Source organism: Sinocyclocheilus anshuiensis, unplaced genomic scaffold (assembly GCF_001515605.1).
Source record: "Sinocyclocheilus anshuiensis isolate Anshui unplaced genomic scaffold, SAMN03320099.WGS_v1.1 scaffold51, whole genome shotgun sequence".
Taxonomy (NCBI): domain Eukaryota; kingdom Metazoa; phylum Chordata; class Actinopteri; order Cypriniformes; family Cyprinidae; genus Sinocyclocheilus; species Sinocyclocheilus anshuiensis.
In genome coordinates, this window is record NW_015548296.1 from 1,967,900 (window position 1) to 1,991,474 (window position 23,575).

General features: G+C 37.9%; 3 protein-coding genes across 4 annotated transcripts in view; 2 read left to right on the top strand and 1 right to left on the bottom strand.

Annotated features, from left to right (window-relative positions):
• LOC107656024 (opioid growth factor receptor-like protein 1) overlaps nt 1–22,397 on the top strand; it is a 28,320-nt gene extending 5,923 nt beyond the window's left edge. The window contains exon 10 of the mRNA XM_016443678.1: nt 22,386–22,397. The gene's annotated coding sequence lies outside the window, so the exon portion shown is untranslated. The remainder of the gene's footprint in view (nt 1–22,385) is intronic.
• On the top strand, nt 3,248–7,125 carry cep15 (centrosomal protein 15). 2 transcript variants are annotated; one of them, XR_001630510.1, is made up of 5 exons: nt 3,248–3,494; nt 3,610–3,733; nt 3,960–4,028; nt 5,283–6,366; nt 6,484–7,125. XR_001630510.1 is itself a non-coding variant. In XM_016443680.1 (4 exons), the coding sequence occupies exons 1-4, from the start codon at nt 3,442–3,444 to the stop codon at nt 5,463–5,465; spliced, it is 429 nt and encodes a 142-aa protein (XP_016299166.1). In that variant the 5' UTR covers nt 3,248–3,441; the 3' UTR covers nt 5,466–6,414. The 2 variants fall into 2 exon arrangements, 1 of the variants encoding a protein (XP_016299166.1); XM_016443680.1 differs by lacking the exon at nt 6,484–7,125 and having other exon boundaries at nt 5,283–6,414.
• Nucleotides 12,242–15,430, bottom strand: LOC107656025 (fez family zinc finger protein 2). Its single transcript, XM_016443679.1, has 5 exons — nt 15,413–15,430; nt 13,621–14,461; nt 13,373–13,507; nt 13,134–13,266; nt 12,242–12,784 (listed from the first exon to the last, which is right to left on the bottom strand). Exons 2-5 carry the CDS (start codon nt 14,434–14,436, stop codon nt 12,510–12,512), a joined length of 1,359 nt encoding a protein of 452 aa, XP_016299165.1. The 5' UTR covers nt 14,437–14,461; nt 15,413–15,430; the 3' UTR covers nt 12,242–12,509.
• Nucleotides 22,398–23,575: the final 1,178 nt, after the last annotated feature.

Here is a 23,575-nt window from a genome sequence, read left to right on the forward strand (position 1 = left end):
TTTCTTTCACCACAAGGAACCTTTTGTGAAACAGAAAGGTTCTTCAGATGTTAAAGGTTCTTTATGGAACCATTTTTTAGACAAAAGGTTCTTCTATGGCATCGTGAAGCACCTTTATTTGTAAGAGTGTAAATGTGAACATATTTAGAGGAGTTATGAGCGTGTACAGGATGGTAATACATCCTCCATTATTATCAAGAGAAATAAATAGAAACATCTGCTTATTTAGTTATTGCACTATATACATATATATATATATATATATATACTTGAACTTGGCGCTGTCTAACTGGGCCTGGGTTCACGAAACATTTTTTTTAAATAAAATCTGCATTAATCTGCAGGCAGCGCAGTTTCCATTGAACTGATCGGTATTCAGCAAGAACCTCCCTAACCAGATAACTGCCATTCTATTCTTGAGAAAAATAGGAGTGAAGTTCATAGGAAAATATTTCAGAACTTTCTTGAGAATTGCACTTAAGAAAATTCTTACGAACTTCTAGGAATTTATCTTAAGAAATGTCTTAAGAAGATTTTTGTGAATCAGGCCCCTGAGTTTACAACCAATATACTTAACATGGAGTCAGATAATGAGTGCGAATTTGGTCAGACGAAAGAAGGCAGGCCTATGCTTGGATTTCAGTGCTATGCAATTTTGATTTTCATTTGGTAGTCTCTCTTGTTGTTGTAATTAATCCTACAACAGCATGCACACAGTAGTAACATCCTTGCATTTGTTAGTAGCCTAGTTATTGTTTATCCATTGGTTCTATTTTTGATTTTATTTATGAACTATAGGCTAGCTTACATAACGCTCTATAACATTCCATGTGATCTACGCCGTCCTCAGCTTCCTTTTTTTAATCAGATTCATAACTAACTGAAGGTAATTAGGCCTATTATTATTATTATCATCATTATTATTATTATTATTATTGAATAAACACTACCCGTTTTAAGAAACTTCGTATTATAATAATTCCCATTCTTCCCACTTTCTATTTCTATGAATATCTATGAATATGAAAAGGTTTTACAAACAACTGTCTCATTTGGGATTTCTGTTTACAGGTGTTGCACAGAAGGAGTTGCAGGAACATGAAAGCTGCAGAGGACATGCAAGACTTTCGACATAGCTGCTGGGTAAGTATGTCTTAAAAAATGAGAGGGGTAAAGCTTGTGCATGGTGGACTCTAGGATTGAAGCACTACCAGGCCCCACTGGTCAAGTTTTTCCTCCATGAAACGCTTGTGGTCGGACATCTTCAAAGTCTAAAACAAAGTGTACTAGATTACTTTATGTTTGCTGTTTTGGAAAAGTCAGAGAGACGAGAGCTGATTAGATTTGCCATTAAGTATTTCAAGCCCCAAGAACAGTTTGTCTGGGGCCCCAAGAAGATTCTGTCAGGTGAGGTACATAGCAAAAGTTAAAAATTCAGTCATGCTACAAATAATAGGCAGCAAAGGGAGTGGACAGCAGGGACAAAATAAATGAAGGAAAAACATAAGTACAGTGCACTGATAAAATGTATGCCTTGAATGCACTGGAAGTTGCTTTGGATGAAAGTGTCATGTCAAATGCATATAATATAATGTAATTGTGAAAACAATGAAAGTGTAGAAGAGCGAGATGAAAAGATGATGAATGATGAATGTCTTCTGGTGCTGCTGATGATAATAGATGATACAATCTCTTCACAGTAATGTGAAGAAGAGATCAAGTGAAACATGACTGTAATATGAAAGCTACCAAATAAAGTTCAGTCTTAGAAGTTTTAAGCATTTGTTCTGTTTTTTTTTTTTTTACAGAAAATATATTGGAATAACTTTCATGGCTCAAATCAAGTGTCAGATTGATATATATATATATATGTTTACCATGTTTATGTATGGTAAAATACTTAAATTTGTGGTGATGAATCAAGGCTGCACTATGAAAATTAGCACCAGTAAATCATTTTAACATTTTTATGTCTGTTTTTATTTATTAATTTTTCATTTTTATTTTAAAGATGTATGTTGCTTAATTTTAATCAAGTAGAAACAGATTATGTGTAAGCACAGAGCAGAGGAAGTAACGTGACTGCATGGTTTCTATTTGAGACCGCAGTATCGCAATACGGAAAAAAATTTAATTGTGCATACAATTTACTAATTTGTTCCTTCGTTTCAAGTAATTGGGTTTTTAATTGAGTTGGGAAGGAATTATAGAGACATTCTCAAAAGCTAAAAGGCTTTTAGCTTTGTTGTGGTGGTACATTAATGCAAGACATGGCAACCCTTGAGATACAGTGAAGCTGTTGTTTTTTGTTTCGTTTCGTTTCTCCTATGTAGGACTGGTAACCAAGAAAGAATTGTGTAACAGTCTGTAACAGTCACATGCTGACAGCTATGAATCTGTGCTGTAGATAAACTGATATCTCAGCAGCAGATTATATGAATGGTCGAATACTTATATACAAATATGTTCGGAGGTTTCAGCCCCTATATTTTGTTCACCAAATTATGCCATTCCTATAGGTGGATCATTAAGGCCATTGATTAACAGTCTAAATGTGATGATAAACACCTGATCTATGTCAGACTTTAACAGCTTTAGTGTATTACAGCTCTACTGTTAAAGCCAATAGTCCCTCTACTGATAAAATAGTGAGACTGTTGAACAAAAGTAGCTCCTACGGTAGATATACAGTATCTGCTGAATCATTGAAAACGTATAATGTAGTAACAATAGATGGACGAAAACAAGTTTGTTGTTGTTTTTATCCTTCCATTACTCCTGCAATAAAAAAGACCGATTCCCTGTTGGCATATTTCGTTTTTCTTTCTCTCCATCTCCCCCTGTTGTAAGAACTATTGTACTGATGTTCTGTCTAGGGATTGTGTGTGTGTGTGTGTGTGTGTGTGTGTGTGCTTGTGTTTGTGTTTATGCTACATTGTAAGGACCAAATGTCCCCACAAGGATAGTAAAACATTTTCTATCTTTGAAGCTGCTTTTAGTGTGTGCATTTAAGTTATAACTGACTTATCAAAATAGGGAAAGGATAATTTAAGCCGACCCTAATTTAATGATTTAATAATTCAAACTTAAATGAAAAAATAAAAAACTTTTTTCTTTTTTTTTTTTCAACGTTTAAACATTTCAAAATGTAACTTTAAACTACTCTATGTTTATTTAACTCTTCCCAACAATAGAGGGCGCACTTGTCCTAAACTTTTGCTCACGAGCTGTCATTTCCGCACACATGCTAGTTGGTAGCTATGGTTACGGCAGGCTTCAGTTTGGAGCTTTGCTTCCGGATACTATGGCGTCGCAGAGCAACAGCCGTGGTTGTTGTAACAGTGTGAGGTTTTTGCATGTATATAGTAGCGAGCTTTTGATAAAGTTTCAGTCAAGTGACAGAGTTTGAGTTTTCTTTCCATGTCTTTGAAACTACATTAAATGGCCTCTTATACACACGAAGAGTTTGAACTCAGCCAGAAACAAGAAGATATGTGAGTCTTTTCAGTTGTACTCATCGGTTAAAAGGCTTCTCTTAGACCTATTTTTAATTATTCAATCCTTGTTATGAATCTAAACGGCTTAATGAATGTAATTTTTCTCATGTAGACTGGGGAAAAGAGCATTACTGCTGCAGCAGATGGAAGCGCATTATGAACAGCAGAAGGTTAAGAAAAAACAGCAGCGTCTGATGTCTCAAGCAGCGAAGGAGAGGAATGCTCAGATCCTTAAGGTTTCTCTACTGTGTGCTCTGTGTTATACATACACTGTGCTATATATTTATATGATACAATTATGTATTCCAAACTAGGTGCTTCACAGAGCTCTATTATAGTACAGTAGGTTGTTATTTTATTTATTATAGTCAAATTAACATAGAAGAATTTTTAATTTAATATATATATATTATAATTGTATTATAATACAATTGTTTGTATTTATGTCTATTTCTGTTGTAGGATTTACAGAATGCTGAAAAAAATCTTCAAACCAGACAGCTGCTTCACCCAGATATTATTAACCTTGAGGTATTAGTTACATCTCATAGAATAAAACTTGCACAGTGTTTCATTTTTGAACACATGCAATAGTAAATGTTGCATTTGAAGTACTTTTTTGCATGTGTATATGATGCCAACGGCATCTTTCCCCAAGAAACTGTGTGCCCATCAGGGCTGTCATAATGAATCGAAAAGGTACGGTTATAAAGCGAATGGAATGACGTGTGTTTTTAAAATACAATAAGACAGCTGCTGTAGTTTAAATGCAGATGCCAGCATTAAATGTTTTACCTGCTTAAGATTTAAAGGGGTCATCGGATGCAAAATTCACTTTACATGTTGTTTGAACATAAATGTGTGTTGGAAGTGTGTGTACACATCCACCCTATAATATATCGCATGCGATTTATCGTGCAGCCCTACAGTCGTCATTTACTCCCGACATCTGAGCCGCTGGAGGATTAATGTTACTGTTGTTTTTGAAGGGAATGCGCCTAACCCATCTGCCTAAATGTGTCTATGTTCACTCGAATCATTCGTGATCCAGCTTCATCTACAGAAGAAGTGTGTATAAGGGTTTTTTTTATAAATCGTTGCAAATCGCCTTTCCTAATAATGTGCTAGTTAGCAAGTTTCGCGGCTGAAGTTTACAGTCTGCCCGTCATGTCTTACCTGAGTGAGCTGTGAGCTATCTGCCATTGTGTCGACTCTGGTGCAGGGGAAGACAAGAATGTCTCCGATTAAGCGATTGAGGGGTTTTGTTGTTGGATGTAATAATGAACATGGCAGTCGTCTAGGGCTGCACGATAAATCGCATGCGATATTTAATGCGCATCTTGTCAGAAAGCCGGTTCTGTAATCAGCGGTAAATCTCCATCACCTGCGGGCTTTCACATTGAGCAGCATTAACTACACAGAGCCGTTGTTCACTGACGAGCTGCGCAAAAAATCGCGCGCATATGAACGTGGTTTTGCGCAACTCGTCAGTGGTTAGCAAGTTTCGCGGCTGAAGTTTACAGTATTGCTGGTCACCCCACAAAAGAGAGGTGCGGGGTGAGCAGAGCTCATTAGCATTTAAAGGAACATGGACTAAAACGACTTGCTGAAAACAGAGCTGTTTTTTACACTACCATTGAGAAATTTTTCATTAAGACCCTAAAGAATCATATCAGCTTGTGGGAAATTGTCATCCGGTGACCCCTTTAAGAATATGATACAGAAATAAATATTTATGAGTTATCTGCTCCTTTAACAAGTTGATCTTTTGTTGTCCTGTCATAGACTCATTATTGGGCCTCAGTTGAACGGAAACTACCAGAATGGGAGCAGTATTTGCTTGGGAAAGGGCAACAGCCGGTGAGTGAGACTGGGAGATTGCTTAGACAACAGAAACTGAAAACTAGACAACAAGATCCCTCCCCTGCACAGTGCAAGGGTAAACCACCTCGACCCAAACCTAGATGAGCTGTCTGGTGTGTAACTTATTTATATTTTTTGCCCCAAATTGTTATTTTTATTTATTTATTTTTATGTGTTATATATTTGATTTAAATATTATATATGCAAATACAGAATACATGTGTTCATTCAATAGTGCATTAACATTCACATACACAAGTGCATCCACATGGGGGCAATACTGACTACATTTTCTGTAACTACACAACTGTGTATTGAAAAATAAATGAATGAATCACTTGTAAAAATCAGCTGTGATTTACAGTGAAGTATTAAAACTATTATTTGTGCAGTTAGCAATCAAATTAAATGGTATTATTGAAGCTACTTTAAAATGAGTTCAGATTAGTTGTTTTCCCTTACAAGTAAAAAAAGGATTATCCATATAGTGTGTCAAATAATAAACATGTTTTCAAGAAAAAATAATTGACCATTCTATTTCCTAACCCACTATTTAAACTGTATCTGAGTTGCATTATGCAATGCTAAGCATTACTAGTATCTTCAAGAACATTTTCTGATGTCCAGCTTAAATAAAAAATCTTGTCTCAAGATGCACAAATGCAAATTTGTGTGGGAAAATTTGTGTGCAAAAATGTTGCTTTTAAATGCACCCCTAAACCTCATTGCCTCCTTCCTGAACCCTCAACAACAATGAGGTCATGACTGCCATCACACAAAGCCTCTCAGAGCACTTGGACTGTCCATGTGATAATTGCTCTTGTATTGCCTGTCTGTTGAAGGGTCAGCCACTTGAGTTGAGAGTTAAGTTGTCTATAATTCTGAAAATTATGCATTTGATTTGTTCTTTGATTAGGTTTGTTGTTTAATTAGCGTTTTCTCATATTCAGACTGGTGGTTTTGGGAATCCAGGCATGAAACAAGCTCTAAAGTAGCTTGTATCTAAGTGGGTATATATAACAAACATATATTTTTTTTATTGACTTTGAGTGCATATACTGTTTAATCCTGAATTTTTTTTCTCATACTCGTTCACTGTCTTGTCTATCGTCCCTCCATGGAGGGAGAGATTGCAGACCGTGTCCTAGCCTAATTGGATGATCAAACCAGTTCAGGGTGACACGGAGTGGCGGCTTGACAAACGCGATCATCTGGATGGTCACGGTTGAAGTGGTGGTGGTTGGCAGCTGCCCTTCCTCCTCAGCTGGGACTCCTGCCCCTGAGGTCAGGGCACCAGTCAAGGCTTCCAAATTGGCAGGGGGGTTGTTTGGCTGTGGAGGGGTGGAGAATTCTGGGTGTGGGTGGAGGGCACGACAGCAAATTATCTAAAAGGGTTTTGAAGAGCACGATCTGGAGCCCTTCCAAATGACTAGTTCTGCATTATGTATTCTAATAGGGAAAGCCCTGAGGTGGTTTGGCTACGGATACCACTGCCAACTGAGGCTGTCAGAGCCCAGGCACAGGCCAAGGCCAAATGTTGTAGATCAGCTCTGGGCTTCAGACACCTGGCCATCAGCCAGATCTTCAGAACACTATCGTAAGAAGATAGAACAAAGTTGTTTGTTACTGAATAACTTGTGTCTGTAAAAATGGCATAGTTGCTGTTACAAGAAAGCCTGATTATGTTGAGGATTATGGCACTTTGATTGAATAATAGTAAAATTGCTAAATAAAAATACATAATGATATTTTTGAGTATTTTCATTCATCTTTGATCATTAGATCTCTGGAACGGTATAAATATTAAAAATTTCCCTTAGCGAAACAAGCTCGACTTCCATCAAAAACGTACCACCCATTTCTCTCAAAGGAGCTTTTCACAACTAAAGATCTTTGTCAATGTAGTGCACTTAAACACAAATAGCTTTTGCTTGGGAGCCTGTTGGGGAATTCTCTCCATTCTTGAAACTATTATTCCAGCACTAGTGCTGGTCATGAGGGGACTCCTGTTGTGTTTTTGTTCTGGCTAACTCATACGTCATTCTGTTTTGTATTGATTTCGGGTTTCGATATTGTTATTTTCCCCATTTACCTCACTGGATCCCATTAATCCAAGTAGTCAAAACAACCACTCCATCCCAACATTTGTGGCAGTAGTTTGAGTGCGCATTGATTGTTTGTGTGTAGTCATGTATTTATATGTTTTACACTCTTAAAAATAAAGGTTCTAAAGATTTTCTCAGCAATGCCCTTGGGGGTTTCTTAGTGTGAAGAACTTTTGGAACCTTTTTCCACTAAAAAGAACAATGGAAAGTTTCCATGGATGTTCAAGCTTATTCGTGGAACCATAGATGCCAATAAAATTGTATATGGATTGGACTATATTTTGTTCAGAAACCCACCACAGACTGGGCGTAAAATCACAGCCTAAGGGATCAGTGAGTGACACATCGCTTTATATCAAATCCCCTACATTCTAACTTGGTGTATTGAAGAGAGTACCAGCTTAACAGCAGGGTTTTTGGTCTGAGTTAATTAAGACCCATCCATTGGGAAACGGAGTGGAGGTTGTCCTGAAAGGGCATCCTGGGTCAAAAGATTAGCACCGGACATCCCAGATTTACTGATCCTGGCAAACAATGTGACTGATTACAGGTCACTCCTCTATAGAAGCAATACAGCAATTTCAACAGATAACTATTGGAGATCTGCTGGTAAGCCTTAGATTTCATTTAGCAGTTTCTTTTGGCCCATATCCCTTATTTCCTAACACAATGTGTCACTTGCATTCATATTTATATAATAGGGTGCTGAGATTGTTGAATATAGAACAGATTGTTTTGAGGTCAGACCTTCGTCTCTTTTAAGACATTGTGGGTAAAGAGTTGGACGAGGGGACAGAAGGTCCCCTTCAGCTGCGTGGCCTGAAGCCCTCAAGACTGCTTCTGAATGGAGGTCATACCCGAGACTGACATTGATGTAATTCCGGCGAGGCAGAGTCCCTGCACTCCGCTACCATGTGGCTGCCTCGACACCTTAGAGCAATAAAGCTCCTTCTCTGAGCGTGCCCTTGACGAGCAGGCCGAACGCAGCGAAGGGGGCACCGCTGTCTGCCACTCAAGGCCCTGCGTGGGTAATGCCTGGTCCTGCTCATTTAGGAATGGGAATGTGAACTCTCAAAGCATGTTTCATTTCTCTTTTTGCATGTGACACTATTTCAAACATCCATGTGTAAACAAGGATGTCTGAAATCATAAAAAAAATGTAATATGTATGCCAAGTTCTTTGTTTTTAAGACAAGTGACAAGAATTGTTGAAGTTTTTTTTTTCTTTTTAAACATATTTTTCAACATTTAAAAAAAATGTGTGGTGTCTATCAATTAAAAAAGTACATTGGTTATGTGTGATAGTACACAACTTATGTTTTTTTTTTTTTTTCATTTCGTTTTCTTGCTTTCTGGCTGTCACTGCATTTGATTTGAGCTACCCCTATGCCTTTTTTTATATAAAAAGTATGAAAAATATGTTATGATTTTTTTTTCTTTCTTATCATTTCTTATGGCTTTCTTGTGTCTTTCTTATGTTGGTTACACCACTTTAATTTGGCGGATAAATTATTTTCAAATATTTTAGAAGAAAATGCTGCTTTACTACTACTACTTAATTTAGTTAGCTAGTTTAAAGGGGTCATATGATGCGATTTCAAGTTTTCCTTTCTCTTTGGAGTGTTACAAGCTGATTGTGCATAGATAAGATCCCTGAAGTTGCAAAGACTAAAGTCTCAAAACCAAAGAGATATTCTTTATCAAAGTTAAGACTCTGCCACGCCCCCCTAAAACGGCTCGTTCTAACACGCCCCCACATATCTACCTCACTATGTGGAAATATTTGCATAATGCCGCCCAAATGTTAGTGTTAGTGCCGCAGTTAGTGTTGAAGCAGCCATGTCAGGGAGAAGCTGTGTGTTTCTAGGCGAAAGCAAAAGCACGCCAATCAGAGCAGACTGCGCTTGTCGGAAGGAGGGACTTTGTAGAAAACAAGCGTTTGAGAGAGGCGGGGCATATAGGACCTACAATAATGTACAGTATTTGAAAAATAATGTGTTTTTTGAACATTAAAGCATGTCAACATATTCTGTTACACCAAATAATGATCTTTAAAAAAAACATCATATGACCCCTTTAATACATTTCCGCTTTTAATGAGATAATTTACATTTTAATTTATTCTTTCTCCCCCTGCCATGAAAGTTACCCTTTTTCTGTGATTGACATTTTTCATCACAGTAGATGTGTATTCGTCATTTTTGTATAAATTGTATTTTATACGTATTTTTATTTGAGAATGTCTACTTTAATTTTATTTGTGAATAGCCTCTGCTGTCTCGGTTATTCGTTGAATGAATGTTCGCAGCCTGTAAAACTGGATTAAACAACATATTGTCAGGTTGACCTTCTTTATCATCATCTTTTTGGACATAAATACGTGTACAGAACACCATGCGGTCGCTTGGCTGAGTCCATCTTTTCAACACCGATCTGTAGGAACGGATCCAAAGAGCGCGCGCCTGACGCTCATTAACTTTCCCCTTGGCGCGCTACAATGCTTCTCGCAAGCGCTTTGTGCCAAGAAGCAACGCTTCTCTTAACAAGTACTAGGCTACAACTAGCCCGCTCTTCTCCAACTGGGAGATAAATTGCTTTCCAAAATGATGGAAGGAGGACGGTTTAATTAGAATTTCATTTGGGTTAAACTGAGAGAAACGATGTAGTTAACATTTGGTGGACTTAATTGGGGCCTTTTCTTCCGCGCCCCCTTAAAAATGCTGACGCTACCCCCGTTAATCTTCCATTTACAATCAATTGAGTTGACCAAACAAAAGTCTGGGTCTTTTTTTCTTCCTGTCTCAGCCGGGCTTTTGTCGCTTGTAAATGCCTCAATTTCGGCTGATCTCTGTCGTGTACATGCTCTCTGCTGTTGACAGTTAATTAATGCGCTCTTGTCCCTATAATCCCTCTCGCCGCGTTACATGTGCATGCAGTAATGAGCTCCGTTGTCAATTAACATGTTTCTAGAAGCAAAGCTGGTTGCTCAGATGTTTGAGAGGTAAGTGCAGAAAAGGGCCAACGAGACTGCCTTTGGGTTGTTTTCTTCTCTGCAATCTTTTTTAGGCACTATAGGCAAGATAGGGACAAAACGGATTTTTTTTTATAACCCACACAAACATGTCTTTTGATGAGACCTGCCCCCACTGGTATTTTCCCAGACCTCTTCATCACCAGAAATTATCAGATATTTTAGTTCACCTTTTTTTTGCCAATGTTATATTGTTTTTAACCGATCCAGACTCACACAAATCGCCAACGCATTAAAAAATTTAAATTAAAATGAAAGTTACAACCTGTAGTGATCATCGCACTTTTAGACCACCTTGAATGTCATTAATGGTCAATAAAATCGAACTGAAACCGAAAACTTTAATCAAATGATGCACTTTGATTCAGAACAAAATAGACAGTTCTTACTACTTTTTTTCGATTGAAAATGCATTGTTCGTATAATAAATCATACTTCCAGTTCTGAAAGTTTTTATAATAGAACGTGGTGCAATAAAATGTCACTGCAAAAATAATATGTTTTATCTTTAGTCTTCTCAATTTAATTTTACTAGTTTTTATAGCCTTTTTTCTCTCCATTGAGCTTGCCCAAGAAAATGTACATTTTCAGTAAATGCGCATTATAAAGTCTGTAGACTATATCAAATGTATGCAATGTAGCTCTCGAGACCCGGTTATCCCTCGTAAAATCATGTTTTGATTTATGTTTTTTTTTTAAAGCACGTCTATATTCCGCACGGGACGACATTCGAATGCAGTTGAATGAAATAAAGACACTTCTGTTCAAACACATTTTAGAACCTCTGCCTCTGAGGAGGTGAGTAGGCCATTCAACTAGTAATATTAGTCTTCTTCGTGGTCCCAAGACGTGGGCATAATTGCTAATTGGGCTGTAATTGGGAGAGCAAGATTTGGGATCACGCGCTTGTCTCTCATCAGAATTTCTGTTAGCGTGCAAGGATAATATTTTTCCAGGATCCGTGCGCCGAATACGTTATTGTTTATTAAAGCTGCGGTGATGAGGAGAAGTGGGATGAGTGCAGTCCATTTTCCACCTACTGATGAACACGACTTGATGTGCTGAAGCTTCCCCTGGGGCTCTTTAGTTGATTAACGTAACAGGCTTTCAAGAGTCCGTGTTTTATCTGATCATTTGAGCCATTAAACTGAAGTCAAGTGCACGGTCACAGAGGCAGAGTCGTGTATCAAATGTCTGTGAAACCACAGGCTTTGAACTCCACCAGACATGTCATTATGAGCTTTAAATTTAACTGCACTGAACGGCTGCAAGGCAATAGATCGATAGTAATTATATTTGATAGATTAATGAGTCTTGTTTGTCCCCTTTTTTAAACTGTAAAATCACTCTAGCTTATGAGGTGGTTTATAATTTACTGTTATGTGGCTAATTATAGGCCTAGTTTATTTATTTAAAAAAGTCGCAGTTAACTCATTTCCAATTGTATGTAAATAAGTTATAAATATAGACCCTTTTTCTGTTTGTTTGTTTCTTTCTTTCTTTCTTTTTACAATGGCAAATAATCACGTTTCTATTAATTTACAACTGACCTTAACCTATGTGCACGGTTCCTAAATCATACAAATACAAAGACCCACAAAAATTAAACAATTACTGTTCATGTGAAACAGACACATTTTAAATGTTGAACTCGGGTATTTTTTCTACAAATGAAAAAAAATAGAAATCCGACATTATTGTATTCATGTTTTTATTTTTTATTTTAGCATATTCGCTTTACTGTGTCAACAAATTTACAAATGTATCAAACATTTCTTTTACACATAAGTTGCATTTATTTATAAAACGCTTTTTTCCTTCATCTAGTCTACAAATAATTGCTTGGTAGCCCCGTATGGCAGTGGTTTCATTAAATAATATTTTATTCTGTTTTATGTACAATTCCTCGATGGTGTGATGATTTTCTCCCGTCCCGTTCATCTTCGTTCATGTCGGTGGAAGATGTTAAAGCACCACAAAAGATCGTGCGGTTCATCAGTTGTCCAAGTTCAGTCAAACACTGGTGGCGTCTTGGTTTTGGTGTCCTCTGGAAGAATCGTTTCCGCGGGATAAACAACTGGCGTTATCGTGCAGTTTCCGTATGTGCTTTTTCAAGTCAAAGTTCCTACAGAAGCCTTTCCCGCAGGTCCCACAGGTGAAGGGCTTCTTGTCGTTGTGCGTGTGCATGTGAAACGTGAGGTTATAGATCTGATGGAAGGCTTTGCTACAGATTGAACACTTGTACTGTTTCTCGCCGTTGTGGGTCAGTTTGTGATTCTTGTAATTCCCTGAAAAAATAAATAATATAAACGAATTATGTCATTTTTTTTTTCCAGCAGGTCAACAGTTCACAATTAAGTTGCATTTAACAGAAGAGTTTCATTTCCAAGCCTTCCCTAATCAGCACTTTGCATGTTGAAGTCAAGAAGTTGTCAAACATAGTTAATATCACGTCGACGTACAAAGGAGTTAAAGGTCTGTGTTTTGACCCATATGAAATGTAAAAATCTTGTAATGGTAAGTTGTTAGCTGAGTGACAAATTGATAAAGGCCTCATTTCAACAACTTAAAAAAACAATCGAATGAAATATTTCCGGTTTTATTTTACGTGAAAAAAAGAATTCAGAAGTTGCTTACCTTTTTGATGAAAGCCCTTTCCGCAAAATTCGCAGACGAATGGTTTGTAGCCCGCGTGAATTCGGATATGTGTATTTAAAGTCGAGCTTCTGTTGAAAGCTTTTCCACACTGGTTACATTTATGAGGTTTCTCCTGTGAATGAATTCACAACATCTGGGTAAGTCAATCTCGCGCGTGCTTTTTATTCAAAATATATTAAATTATGAATTATTGTAGTTTTTTTTTTGTTTTTACTCACCTGTGTGTGAATAATTTTATGTCTACATAATGTGCTGGCCTGTCGGAAACCTTTCCCGCATACTTTACACACGAACGGCCTCGCACCTGTGTGCACCGGCATGTGACGAGTCAGGTTATAGTGCGCGTTGAAGACCTATGAAGGAAAAACGAAAGAGCTTAATAAATCATCTGCAATTTATTCCGTGTGAGCATTATTTTACTTTCCCACATCCCGTCAAAACAACTTGACAAAATCCGAAAGCTTACCTTTCCACAAACTTCACACGTGAAGTTCTTGGGTTTCCCGTCAGTGGAGCAGTTATTCGTTTTGCTGTGCGCTTTCACTCCGTTCTTCTCCGTCAGACTGTGGTTCTCCCGCACTATCTGGTCCAGCTGCCCAGGGAGATGCTCTTTATGTGGGTACTGAGGTGTGGGGAATTTCTCGGGTGAAACGCACGCAAGTTTGGCGTTCTCCAACAAGAGAAGCTTCTGATGCGCGCTTATGGCTTGTGCTTGAGAGTTCGCGATTGCTGAGGAAAATAAATGTCCGCTCAGCATCTCGGACTGATGATAAGCCGAGTCCAAGTAATTGAAATAACACAACGATCCGTTAGTGGGCATGGCCAGCGCTTGGTGTATCACCTGCGGCTTGATGACCCTGCTTCCCGGAAACACAGAGTGCTTAACTCCCGCGTCCGCTTTACCGCAGACGCCGCAGTTGGATTTACACATGGCCGCTGAAGTGCATAGTGCTCCCCTGAAATTAACTTTCCAAAACTCGGAATAGTTCATTAAAGCCTTGGCCTGCAGGTCGTAGCTGAACGGCTGGATCGGGATCATGCAGGGAATTGGGGTACACAAGCCGAGCGTCATCTTCCCTTCGGATCCCTCAAGTCCTCCGCGGCGCTCCTCCTCCGCGATGGCGGCTTTTGGTTCCGACGTCTTGGACATGATTCTGTCGATGGAAAAGGCCAGAGACTTGGGTGCCGCCGTGGCCCCGCTCCTGTCGTCTAGTCTCGGGCAAGACATCACTGTTTCCAGAGGGAGAGAGCTCGCCATTTCTACCCAACTTGGTGTGAGCATCGACCAGCCGCCCCGTCCTCTCCTGCTGAATTCCAGAAAAGCCAGGACACGCACCAGTTTAATAAGCACCTTGCTTTTACACTGTCACCATTTGCATTCAAATGGCCATCCCCAGAACAATAGCGTCCAGGGGTACCCGATTAATGCTCATTAACTAGTACACACAAAATTAACAGGACATTACAGAGCTCGTTAAGCAGAGAATAAGACAAATCCCCTCCCAGAGTCGATTCCTATTCAGTACTTGCGAAAATCTTACAGCAAACTTATGCCAGAGAGTCGATGTTGTAGTTTAACTTTTTCCTCCAAAGCGCACAGCAGATGTAGCTATTCAACGATTACGGCGTGACTGCACTGTCACATTTTACTCGCAGACGTCCTCATCAGCGCGAGATCACTGTCTGGAGCACTTAGCTGACATCACTTGCTCTTGCTCTTATCAGGGTGACAATGAAACGCCATCACCAGAACTGTCCCCTCTCCTACCGCTCATTTATACACGGCCACGGGGGTGGTATGCATGCATGACAGATACTACAGATTATTATTTAAGTTTCTTGCCTCAAATGGTCTGTCGCGCATCCACGCACGGTTCATATCATGATCCGCGAGGTGCAGAGCAGTAAGACATAGACATAATGTCTGTAAATGACATTATTTTAGTGTCTTTTCTTCAACTTCGTTTTTATGACAAATTATGTTTTTAAGCAGAATATATTGCTGTATTTAAATAGTTGATATTCGTGATATTTTTATAATACACTTTTGTACTTCTTCACTATTGTTTTTCGTGTTATTTATTTAGTTAGTTTTATTTAATTATTAATTTAAACGAGCGCTCAGTTTCACATGAAATATGCAGCTCAGGTCGGTTTAATAAGAAGGATTTGGGGACCGTCCGACCTGTTTCAATTTTCATTGCAAGTTGCTAATCCTTGTCGCTGAAAATTGCTTTTCCATGCTGGTTTATACTTACTATTTGTACAATTGAGAAGGTCCTATTTCCACCCTGTTTAGAGAGCAGATTGCGAGAGCAGAACCTCCCTCGGATCCTATTAAACGTTTTTCCTCCTTCACCTATTCAGAGGAACCAATTTTCCAGCGCGATTCAGAGTTCAGCCTCCAAAGAAGCAGCTCTTTCACTTTTAGCCACTAAAGCACTGCATGGAACCTGGTTTTGTGTTTTTCTGAAATAAAGCGAAGGATTAAAGCAGGGAAGAAAAGACTTAGCCTGGCCAGAGGTATAGCAAGAAATGGGGAAAAAAAGAGAGACCCTTTTAAAGCTGTATAAAAAGTTTGCTGGAATCCAGAGTTTTGTGTGCTTGCTACAATGACCAGTCGCCCTCTCGTCTTTTTAAGAGGGCCAGCTTGAATTCATTTGTTTGCAGACGATTTCACCTGAGACTCACAACAAATTATTACAAAAAGGCCGAAACGGAGCTTTTCAAGTTCAAACACAGTGATTATCTTTACTGTGAGGAGAATTGGTTCAAGTTGCTCACACAGTGTAGCCTGTGAAGATGCTGACTTAACATTCTTCTGATTGAAGCTTGATTACGTCTTCAAGCGTGACTGCATATAGGACACTAATTAGTTTGTTAGGTTTTTACTGGAATGTCATTTGTTCGTGAATTGGAATCATTTGAATCTAGTTTATATAGAATCCTACACATTTCCGTAGTTAACTTAATTGCACTTAGGCTATTTGTTGTAGCTTAGTGCTTATTTCAGTTATACTATAGCCTATATTTCAACGAAATAAAATAAGCAAAAGAACCCCATTCCCCACACCTGCGGCCGCAACAGAGAGGACTTTACACAGGTTCCACTAATTCTACTCATATGTAAATGATCGAACTCTTGAGTTTATTCGGGCACAATTAGCGGCTTGTCCACACAATAAACATTGATCCTATTGCTGTACCTTCACTCTCAGCCCACGAACTGAAATTAAATGAGCTCAAATTCACACTCTACGGACGCGCTCCTCTTCAGAAAGCGGGAGGCAAAAGACGGAGCACGATTTACATGACAAATTGCTTGTGTATTAAGGCGGGTTTAATTGTCGTATAGAAAATACAGAACTTCAAATACATTTTGAGAATAAATGGCAATACAAACCACTATTAATTCGCACCCTATATTAAGAACTTGACGTTTTGGCACTGTAGGGAACAAAAGAAAATGAGGTGTTTTGCTACTATATTACATATTATAATTGTTTTGGAACTTAATCGAAATAATTAGCACATTTTGATTAATATTCTAGTCGAATGACCATTCTTACAAGAATGAGTTGTGTAGAATGTCTAAACACAAACCGATTTATTTATTTCGGGAGTTTGCATTATATTTACATTTGGGAATACAATCTGTTATTTGTTTATATAATTTTAACCTACATTGCATTACGTTACATTACTCTAATTACATATTACTTTTCAAAACACAAGTTTTAAACTGGTCCAGCCTCCCAGGGTTGATTTCTTAAAAGTGATCACAGTGAGTGTGCAGAATGAAAAGTGAAGATGCTTAAAGGCATCAGTTTTCAGAAGTGGTCAATCAACATATTCACTATACCGACTGTTCGTTTTCAGCAGCAGTTCATTTTTCTTTGTCCACTGTTTAATTATACCAAGTTTGGTTCTTTGATAAATGAGTTCATCTTTGCAACAGCAATGACAGCTTGCAAATGGTAACAGGTTACATTAAGAGAAGAACTGAAAAGCGTGTGTCCAACACCAATGAGTGGTACTTACTGATAATGATGACACCTGTGAATTTATCAGCTTTTAATTCCAGGTGCCCTAAGGCAAATTTGTAACAGCTTAATTGTAAGAATTGCAGGATAGGAGAGACAAACAGAGAGGAAGTGAGACACAAGCACACCTCCAAAGACACATTGTGCCACACTTTATTGCAGAGATCCCACCCTTAGGTGCATGTAGGAGCATTCCAATCCATCTGTTCTCAGATCAGTCAAAGAGTCTTGATTAAAAAAAATATATGGATTTAAATTTAAATCTGATCTGAGATTTGAGGATACAGCTCTAGGAGAAGACTAATGTTGATTAGTTCACATTTTGTCAATGATTTGTGTGAAATTTTTTGATTGCTTAAGTTAATGTTCTCTGAATATATTTTTTCATTCATGTGTAACAATTAATGGAGTTCAAAGGTGTACATTAGATTACAATCTGTACACAGCCAATGTATAGATCTCTTTCGAAGCTACTTGACTTCATCATCATCATTATAAAAAAAAAATAATAATTCTCTCTCTTTATTTATTCCTTCTCTTTCTAGCTTGTACTTATTTGAACAATGTCTAGAAACTTGGTATTACAAGCACTTCCTGTATCTGTTTGCCTCTTTAAGAAGAATCGCTTTATGTATTCCCAAATTGTAAGTCACTTTGGATAAAAGCGTCTGCAAAATGACTAAATGTAAATGTAAAATGTAAATGTATAGCCTTCAAGGTAAGATGTTTTTTATGCAGATAAACTAGGTGTGAAACACTGTCCTGTTTTGCATTTTCTTGAAATGGATCCTCATGTTGGATTAAATGAATTTATGTTTAATATAAACAGTTTAAATGGCAGGGATTAAACATATCATCATTACCATTCTGAAGGAGATGGCTTGTCAGAGAGGAGGGAGGCTGTGTGTGTGTGTGTGTGTGTGTGTGTGTGTGTGGGTGTGTGGATGTGTCAAGGTTGCAAGTTGAAAATATGCCAGACTTGCTTGAATATGCCAGGCTCTGTGATGATACACACACAGACACACACTCACACACTCACAAAACCTACATATACCCCCAAACACAGATATCAACTTAAATTAATTGCTTTTCCATAACAAAAAAAAAACAACCACTTCAAATGCAATAGTCAGATATTATTGATGTATATGAAGTATGCACTCTTTTAGACTTTTTTTTAGATCTTTTAAAAATCTTTACATTTACATTACATTTTAAAAACTTTTCAGTTTTTAAAAAAGTATGTTTATTTATTTTTTTCCAACAGTCAATGGGGTTAACCTCTTCAGCTCTGCGGCATATTTTGGATTTTTTACTGATTTTGGCATACCTGGATTTAAAAGAGCACCCTACTCACATACAGTGGAGTAAATTGATAAAAATGGTCTTTAACACACGGATGGAATAATTAATATTTTTATTGTATTTTTTCATAATTTTTCAATCAAATTTTGTTTTTGTTTTTTAAATTAAGTTTTTATTTGAATGTGATGAGTGGGGTGGAGCTGGGAGCCGTGGGAATGGATCTGTCATTATTTACTGAGCCTCCACTTGTTCCAAACCTGTGTTTCTTTCTTGTGTTCAACACAAAGAAAGATATTTTGAAGAATGTTGGTAACCAAACAGTTGACGGTAGCCATTGATCGTTTTTTTCTTTTTTCTTTTTCATACTATGGAAGTCAATGGCTACCGTCAATTATTTTGTTACTGGTGTATCGCAATAATCAATGTTGTTATATTTTCCTTGATTTTCATATCCATGTATTCATTTATGATTTATTATTTATCGATTTATGCATCTTATATTAATCCTTATCATATATTTATATTCAAGAATTTACACATTAATGTTACTCATTTATATGCCTTTTATTTAGTTTTATTTATGTTCATATATAATGTTTTGTAGTATTCTCCAAAAATATGTATGTTATGCACATTTCATATATGTTTGAAAGATGGGTTTTGTTAGATACTGGATATCTTTCAACTACTGCCTGCGTAATAATGTTTCTCAGAATTAGTCATTAACGGTACTAGATGTTCTTTTCCACAAACAGTGTTTTTGTAATATGTAAGATTTGATATTTGAAAGTGCTCATTTTGCTGTATTTCTTCTAAAGGTGTGAAAGCCATGTCTAGCCACACATCTATTTTTTTAACCACAAAATCTGACTGGTCAAGATGACCTAGTCTGACCTGAACTACAGTCATTATAACAACATATGACATAAAGGATACATCTATTTGACCTTTACTTATTAGACATAAACACCAGTTTGGCAGGATGTAAGTTTCCTGCATATATATTCCTTGTGCCTACTCTGATTACTCACCTAACTATACTTTTGACTTTTCTTTGACTTCTTTCTCCTTCTTTTGCTTTCCCCCTCTCCTTATATCTTACTTCTTTTGGACTTTTCTTCTGATATACACTACTTCATCCCGTAGACATAATAATTTGGAATACTCTGCACTTTAGTTATCGAATAAGATAGATCTTAATTTTGTTTAAACTTACTTCCTTTTATAATTTTCATATTAACTTTATTCTTTTATCGTATTAATAATTTTTATTTAATACATTTGCTATTCCCTATTCTAAAATTGATCTCTGACATAGTCATTACTAATCTGTCTGGATCTCACTGCATCAGTTACCAATATTCTTCGAAATATCTGAAAGAAACAGCTGAAAGAAATTCATACAGGTTTGGAACAACTTGAGAGTGAGTAGATGATGACAGAATTGTCATTTTTGATTGAACTTTTTAAGATTTCTACAAAAATGCTTACCTCAAGCAAACATAAACAAAAAAACACTCATATAGCAACAGTAACAGAAAAAGAAAGTAGCTGTTGAAGTTGCAAAGAAAACGGTGACCAAAGAGAAAAGCTGTGTTGTCAGGCAATTGCTGTGGACTGCAAAAAATGGCTGTTTTAACGCAGACTTGAGTGAGTCCTTTTGTCAGCCAGGACATTCCAGCAGCTCGTCAGAGTTTCTCACTGCCTGTCTGTTCAGCTCTCTTCAGCATCCCAAAATCACTCAGATGTGCACATATGGCAAACATTTGCATGGTCACAGTACTTCCAATAGCTTTTTTTGATTGTGTGGTCTTGTCATAGCCATACACGGCTCCCTATCTAGTGCATGCTCTCTTAGCCAGCTCTTTTCTGTTTTAAATTGTCTTTCAGTGCACCTTTCTTCTCTATTTTCCTTTTCAAGTCCTAACATGCTTTCAAGTGATGAGTGAACCACTTTTGCTCCTGCCTCTATTTTTCTGACCCTTGTCCATGTGCAGTATGTTCTCCATAATGTCAGCTCTGAATGGTGCAGTGGTCTCCAAAGCATGGGGGGGACTCCACCGTACCTTTGATGCTCCAAGCAAAAGGTTTGAATGCTTTTTCCAGAACAATGGCGTGGAAGCCTGACAAAGCCGCGGGTGCAGGGCAACCTGAGTAACCCTACTTCACCTTCCTATTCACCATTCACGTCCCTCATCTGTCCACCAAATTAAATATGGTCCACAAAATGGACAAGGGAATGTCCCCTCCGGTGTTATGGGGACGGAGGAGACTGCGGGACGCAGACGATGTGTCTCGTGAGTAAGGCCGTGCATTAATATATTCGCTTCAGGCTGCAGAACAGGTGGATGAGGGAAGAATGGGAATGAGAATGAGCGAGGGATGGCATTCGAGCCATTTGATTGGCTGCGTAGGATGATGTGAGCTCATTGCTCTCAAGGGCCTGATTATCCACTTTAAACTTATTTCAAGCATATTTGTGTTTCTTTGAGGAGATGTCTCAAGTTATCAGACTCACAATCCAAAGTGACATCACCGTTGCGAGGCCATGCTGCACAGCAACAATACATTGTATGTGTCAAAATTATCGATTTTTCTTTTATGCCAAAAATCATTAGGATATTAAGTAAAGGTCATGTTCCATAAAGATATTTTGTAAATTTCCTACCGTAACTATATCAAGTATATTTTTGATTAGTACTATGCATTGCTAAGAACATAATTTGGACAACTTTAAAGGCGATTTTCTCAATATTTTGATTTTTTTTGCACCCTCAGATTCCAGATTTTCAAATAGTTGTATCTCAGCCAAATATTGTCCTATCCTAACAAACCATACATCAATGGAAATCTATATATATATTTCAGATGATGTATAATTCTCAAAAAATGTACCCTTATGTCTGGTTTTGTGGTCCAGGGTCACATTTATTTTGTGGCATTAAATACATTAATAATTTTTAAAAAGATTTATATTTCAAATAAATACTATTATTTATTCATCAAAGAATCCTAAAAATGCATCATATTATTGAAACAGTATTATAAAATATAAATCAGCATATTAGAACCATTTCTGAAAGATTTTATTTAAAAAATAAATGACATTTAATTACAATAAATTGCATTTTAAAATATAATAGAAATTATGATTCTTTTGAATCATAATATTTCACAATGTTCTTCTTGTAATCAAATAGCCTAAATTGGGCTTAAGATACTTATACATTTTTAATGAATTTTTCCTTAATATTTATATTTTACTGAATTAATGTTTTCTGTAAAGGTTGTGCTATATGTTGAATATTGTCACTTTTCTGTGGGTTATATTAACTTGTCAGCCATGCCTGAATTAATAATATAGCACAGCCTCTTGAAATACTTATTGAGAAGCACATCTGCATCTTTATTCAAAGGTTTCCCAGATAAAGTGATGTAAAGGTCAAAAACAGTCAAAGATTTGAATTCCGCCTGCTAATTATAAAATTAATCAGCTAACACAGCTGATTGCGACATGTAATGGAGTCTTGATTTATCGTAGCTCGCGTGAAGGGCGGATATTGGGTCGTGTAGTGGAAAGGCACAGTGAGCTCTCGGCATAAGCCCATTCACAGGGCCAGATATGACACACTTTATCCTCTGAGCCATTTTTGATTAAAGCAGGATGATGATCATCATCGTCATCTCTCTTTGTCTCTCATTGACTCTCACCCTGACGGCGCTCCCATGAGCTGAACATAATGTGAGATTACTTCAAACATTAAGCTATTCATTTCACGGAAAAGATAAAAAAGAAAATGTATATAATAATAATCAGACCCGTTGTACCTCCGTCCTAATGCGGAGATAAGATGGTTGCGGCTTGGCTTAAAAAACACATAAGAGGCTTTGAATTGTCCTTGTTGAAGGGATCTGACATCTACCTGTTTACTTAGAGACGCAAGCTGGCATCCAATCGGTCCACGCGCTACTGAGAACAGTCGTGCTCCGTCGTGTCATCGCGCAATGACATCTGCTCGAGCAGGCAGGGTGAAATACGCACGCTGTGGGCCTCGAATCGAAACGTTTAAGTCTAACCAAACGTTGGCACACAAATGTAATCGTGTGCTACTTCGCGTCTGCGGTTTCTGTTTTTCATTTGTTCCGGAGGTCACACGCTGCGCTCGGAGACGGGCCTCGCCTCGCATCCGCGTCTCAGACACCCTCTCCCGCGCAGATGCGAGTGTGAACCTGGGGCCAGTTCTTGTTGCGCCGGTCAATTGGAGAATCTTTTATTTGGATACACTTATCGTTCCTATTTCCTAACCTGATTGAGGCTTAAAAGCCAAAGCAGCTCAGATCGTGCCAGAATAAATCTCCTTGCCCATTAATCTGTCGCCGGGTCCTCTCCCTCTCAAAATTGTTGCATTGCGGCAGGATTTATGAGGAAATTAAATGTATGATATCCGAGCCTCCTCTTACGGCGCTCCGCGCTCGGCGACAGGGCATTTCTGTCCTCCTCTGTTGATTACAGTGAAATCAGCGCGAGAGCGGCGCTACATTCCCACGATTAGGTCACCGCGGTAGGCCTCTCTCATTTGTCTTTCCCTGCCCTGTGCCCCCGCACCGAGCAACACACCAAATTGTATCCGTGGGTTCGGATCGGAAAGAGTAAGGAGATGAAAAGGCAATTTCCATCTGCTAGTTACAGCTCCTCAGTTCCTTTCTCTAGGTCTGAGTGCTGCATTATTGCCCATAGTCTGTGCTCCAGGGGGTTAAATGAAACACTTCACCTCAGTTATACTTAACAATTATGTGCCAGTGGACACTACGCGGTGTTATTCAACAAGATGAGGTGTAAATGCTGCATGATGCATTATAGCTACTGTACGATCATCACTGGACCTTTAACGATCATAAAGATGTCATTTTCCAGCACGCCAAAACACACCCGTTCTTAAATTCAGATCGTTGTAAAGATATAAAAGCATTTTCAAACTCATCATTTTTTACACAGAAATAGTAAGCAACGCAGCTGTAGATAATTAGTAAGAAATGTGAGTTGAGCAACAAACCAGTACATTAAAATTATTC

Bases quoted from the DNA above. Each gene is read 5' to 3' on its own strand.
- cep15 (XM_016443680.1), top strand. From the start codon at position 3,442: ATGGCCTCTTATACACACGAAGAGTTTGAACTCAGCCAGAAACAAGAA. The intron at 3,495-3,609 runs GTGAGTCTTTTC...TTTCTCATGTAG, and splicing joins AGCCAGAAACAAGAAGATAT to ACTGGGGAAAAGAGCATTAC. The intron at 4,029-5,282 runs GTATTAGTTACA...GTCCTGTCATAG, and splicing joins CAGATATTATTAACCTTGAG to ACTCATTATTGGGCCTCAGT.
- LOC107656025 (XM_016443679.1), bottom strand. From the start codon at position 14,436: ATGCTCACACCAAGTTGGGTAGAAATGGCGAGCTCTCTCCCTCTGGAA. The intron at 13,508-13,620 runs GTAAGCTTTCGG...TTTCCTTCATAG, and splicing joins CGTGTGAAGTTTGTGGAAAG to GTCTTCAACGCGCACTATAA. The intron at 13,267-13,372 runs GTGAGTAAAAAC...ATTCATTCACAG, and splicing joins ATAAAATTATTCACACACAG to GAGAAACCTCATAAATGTAA.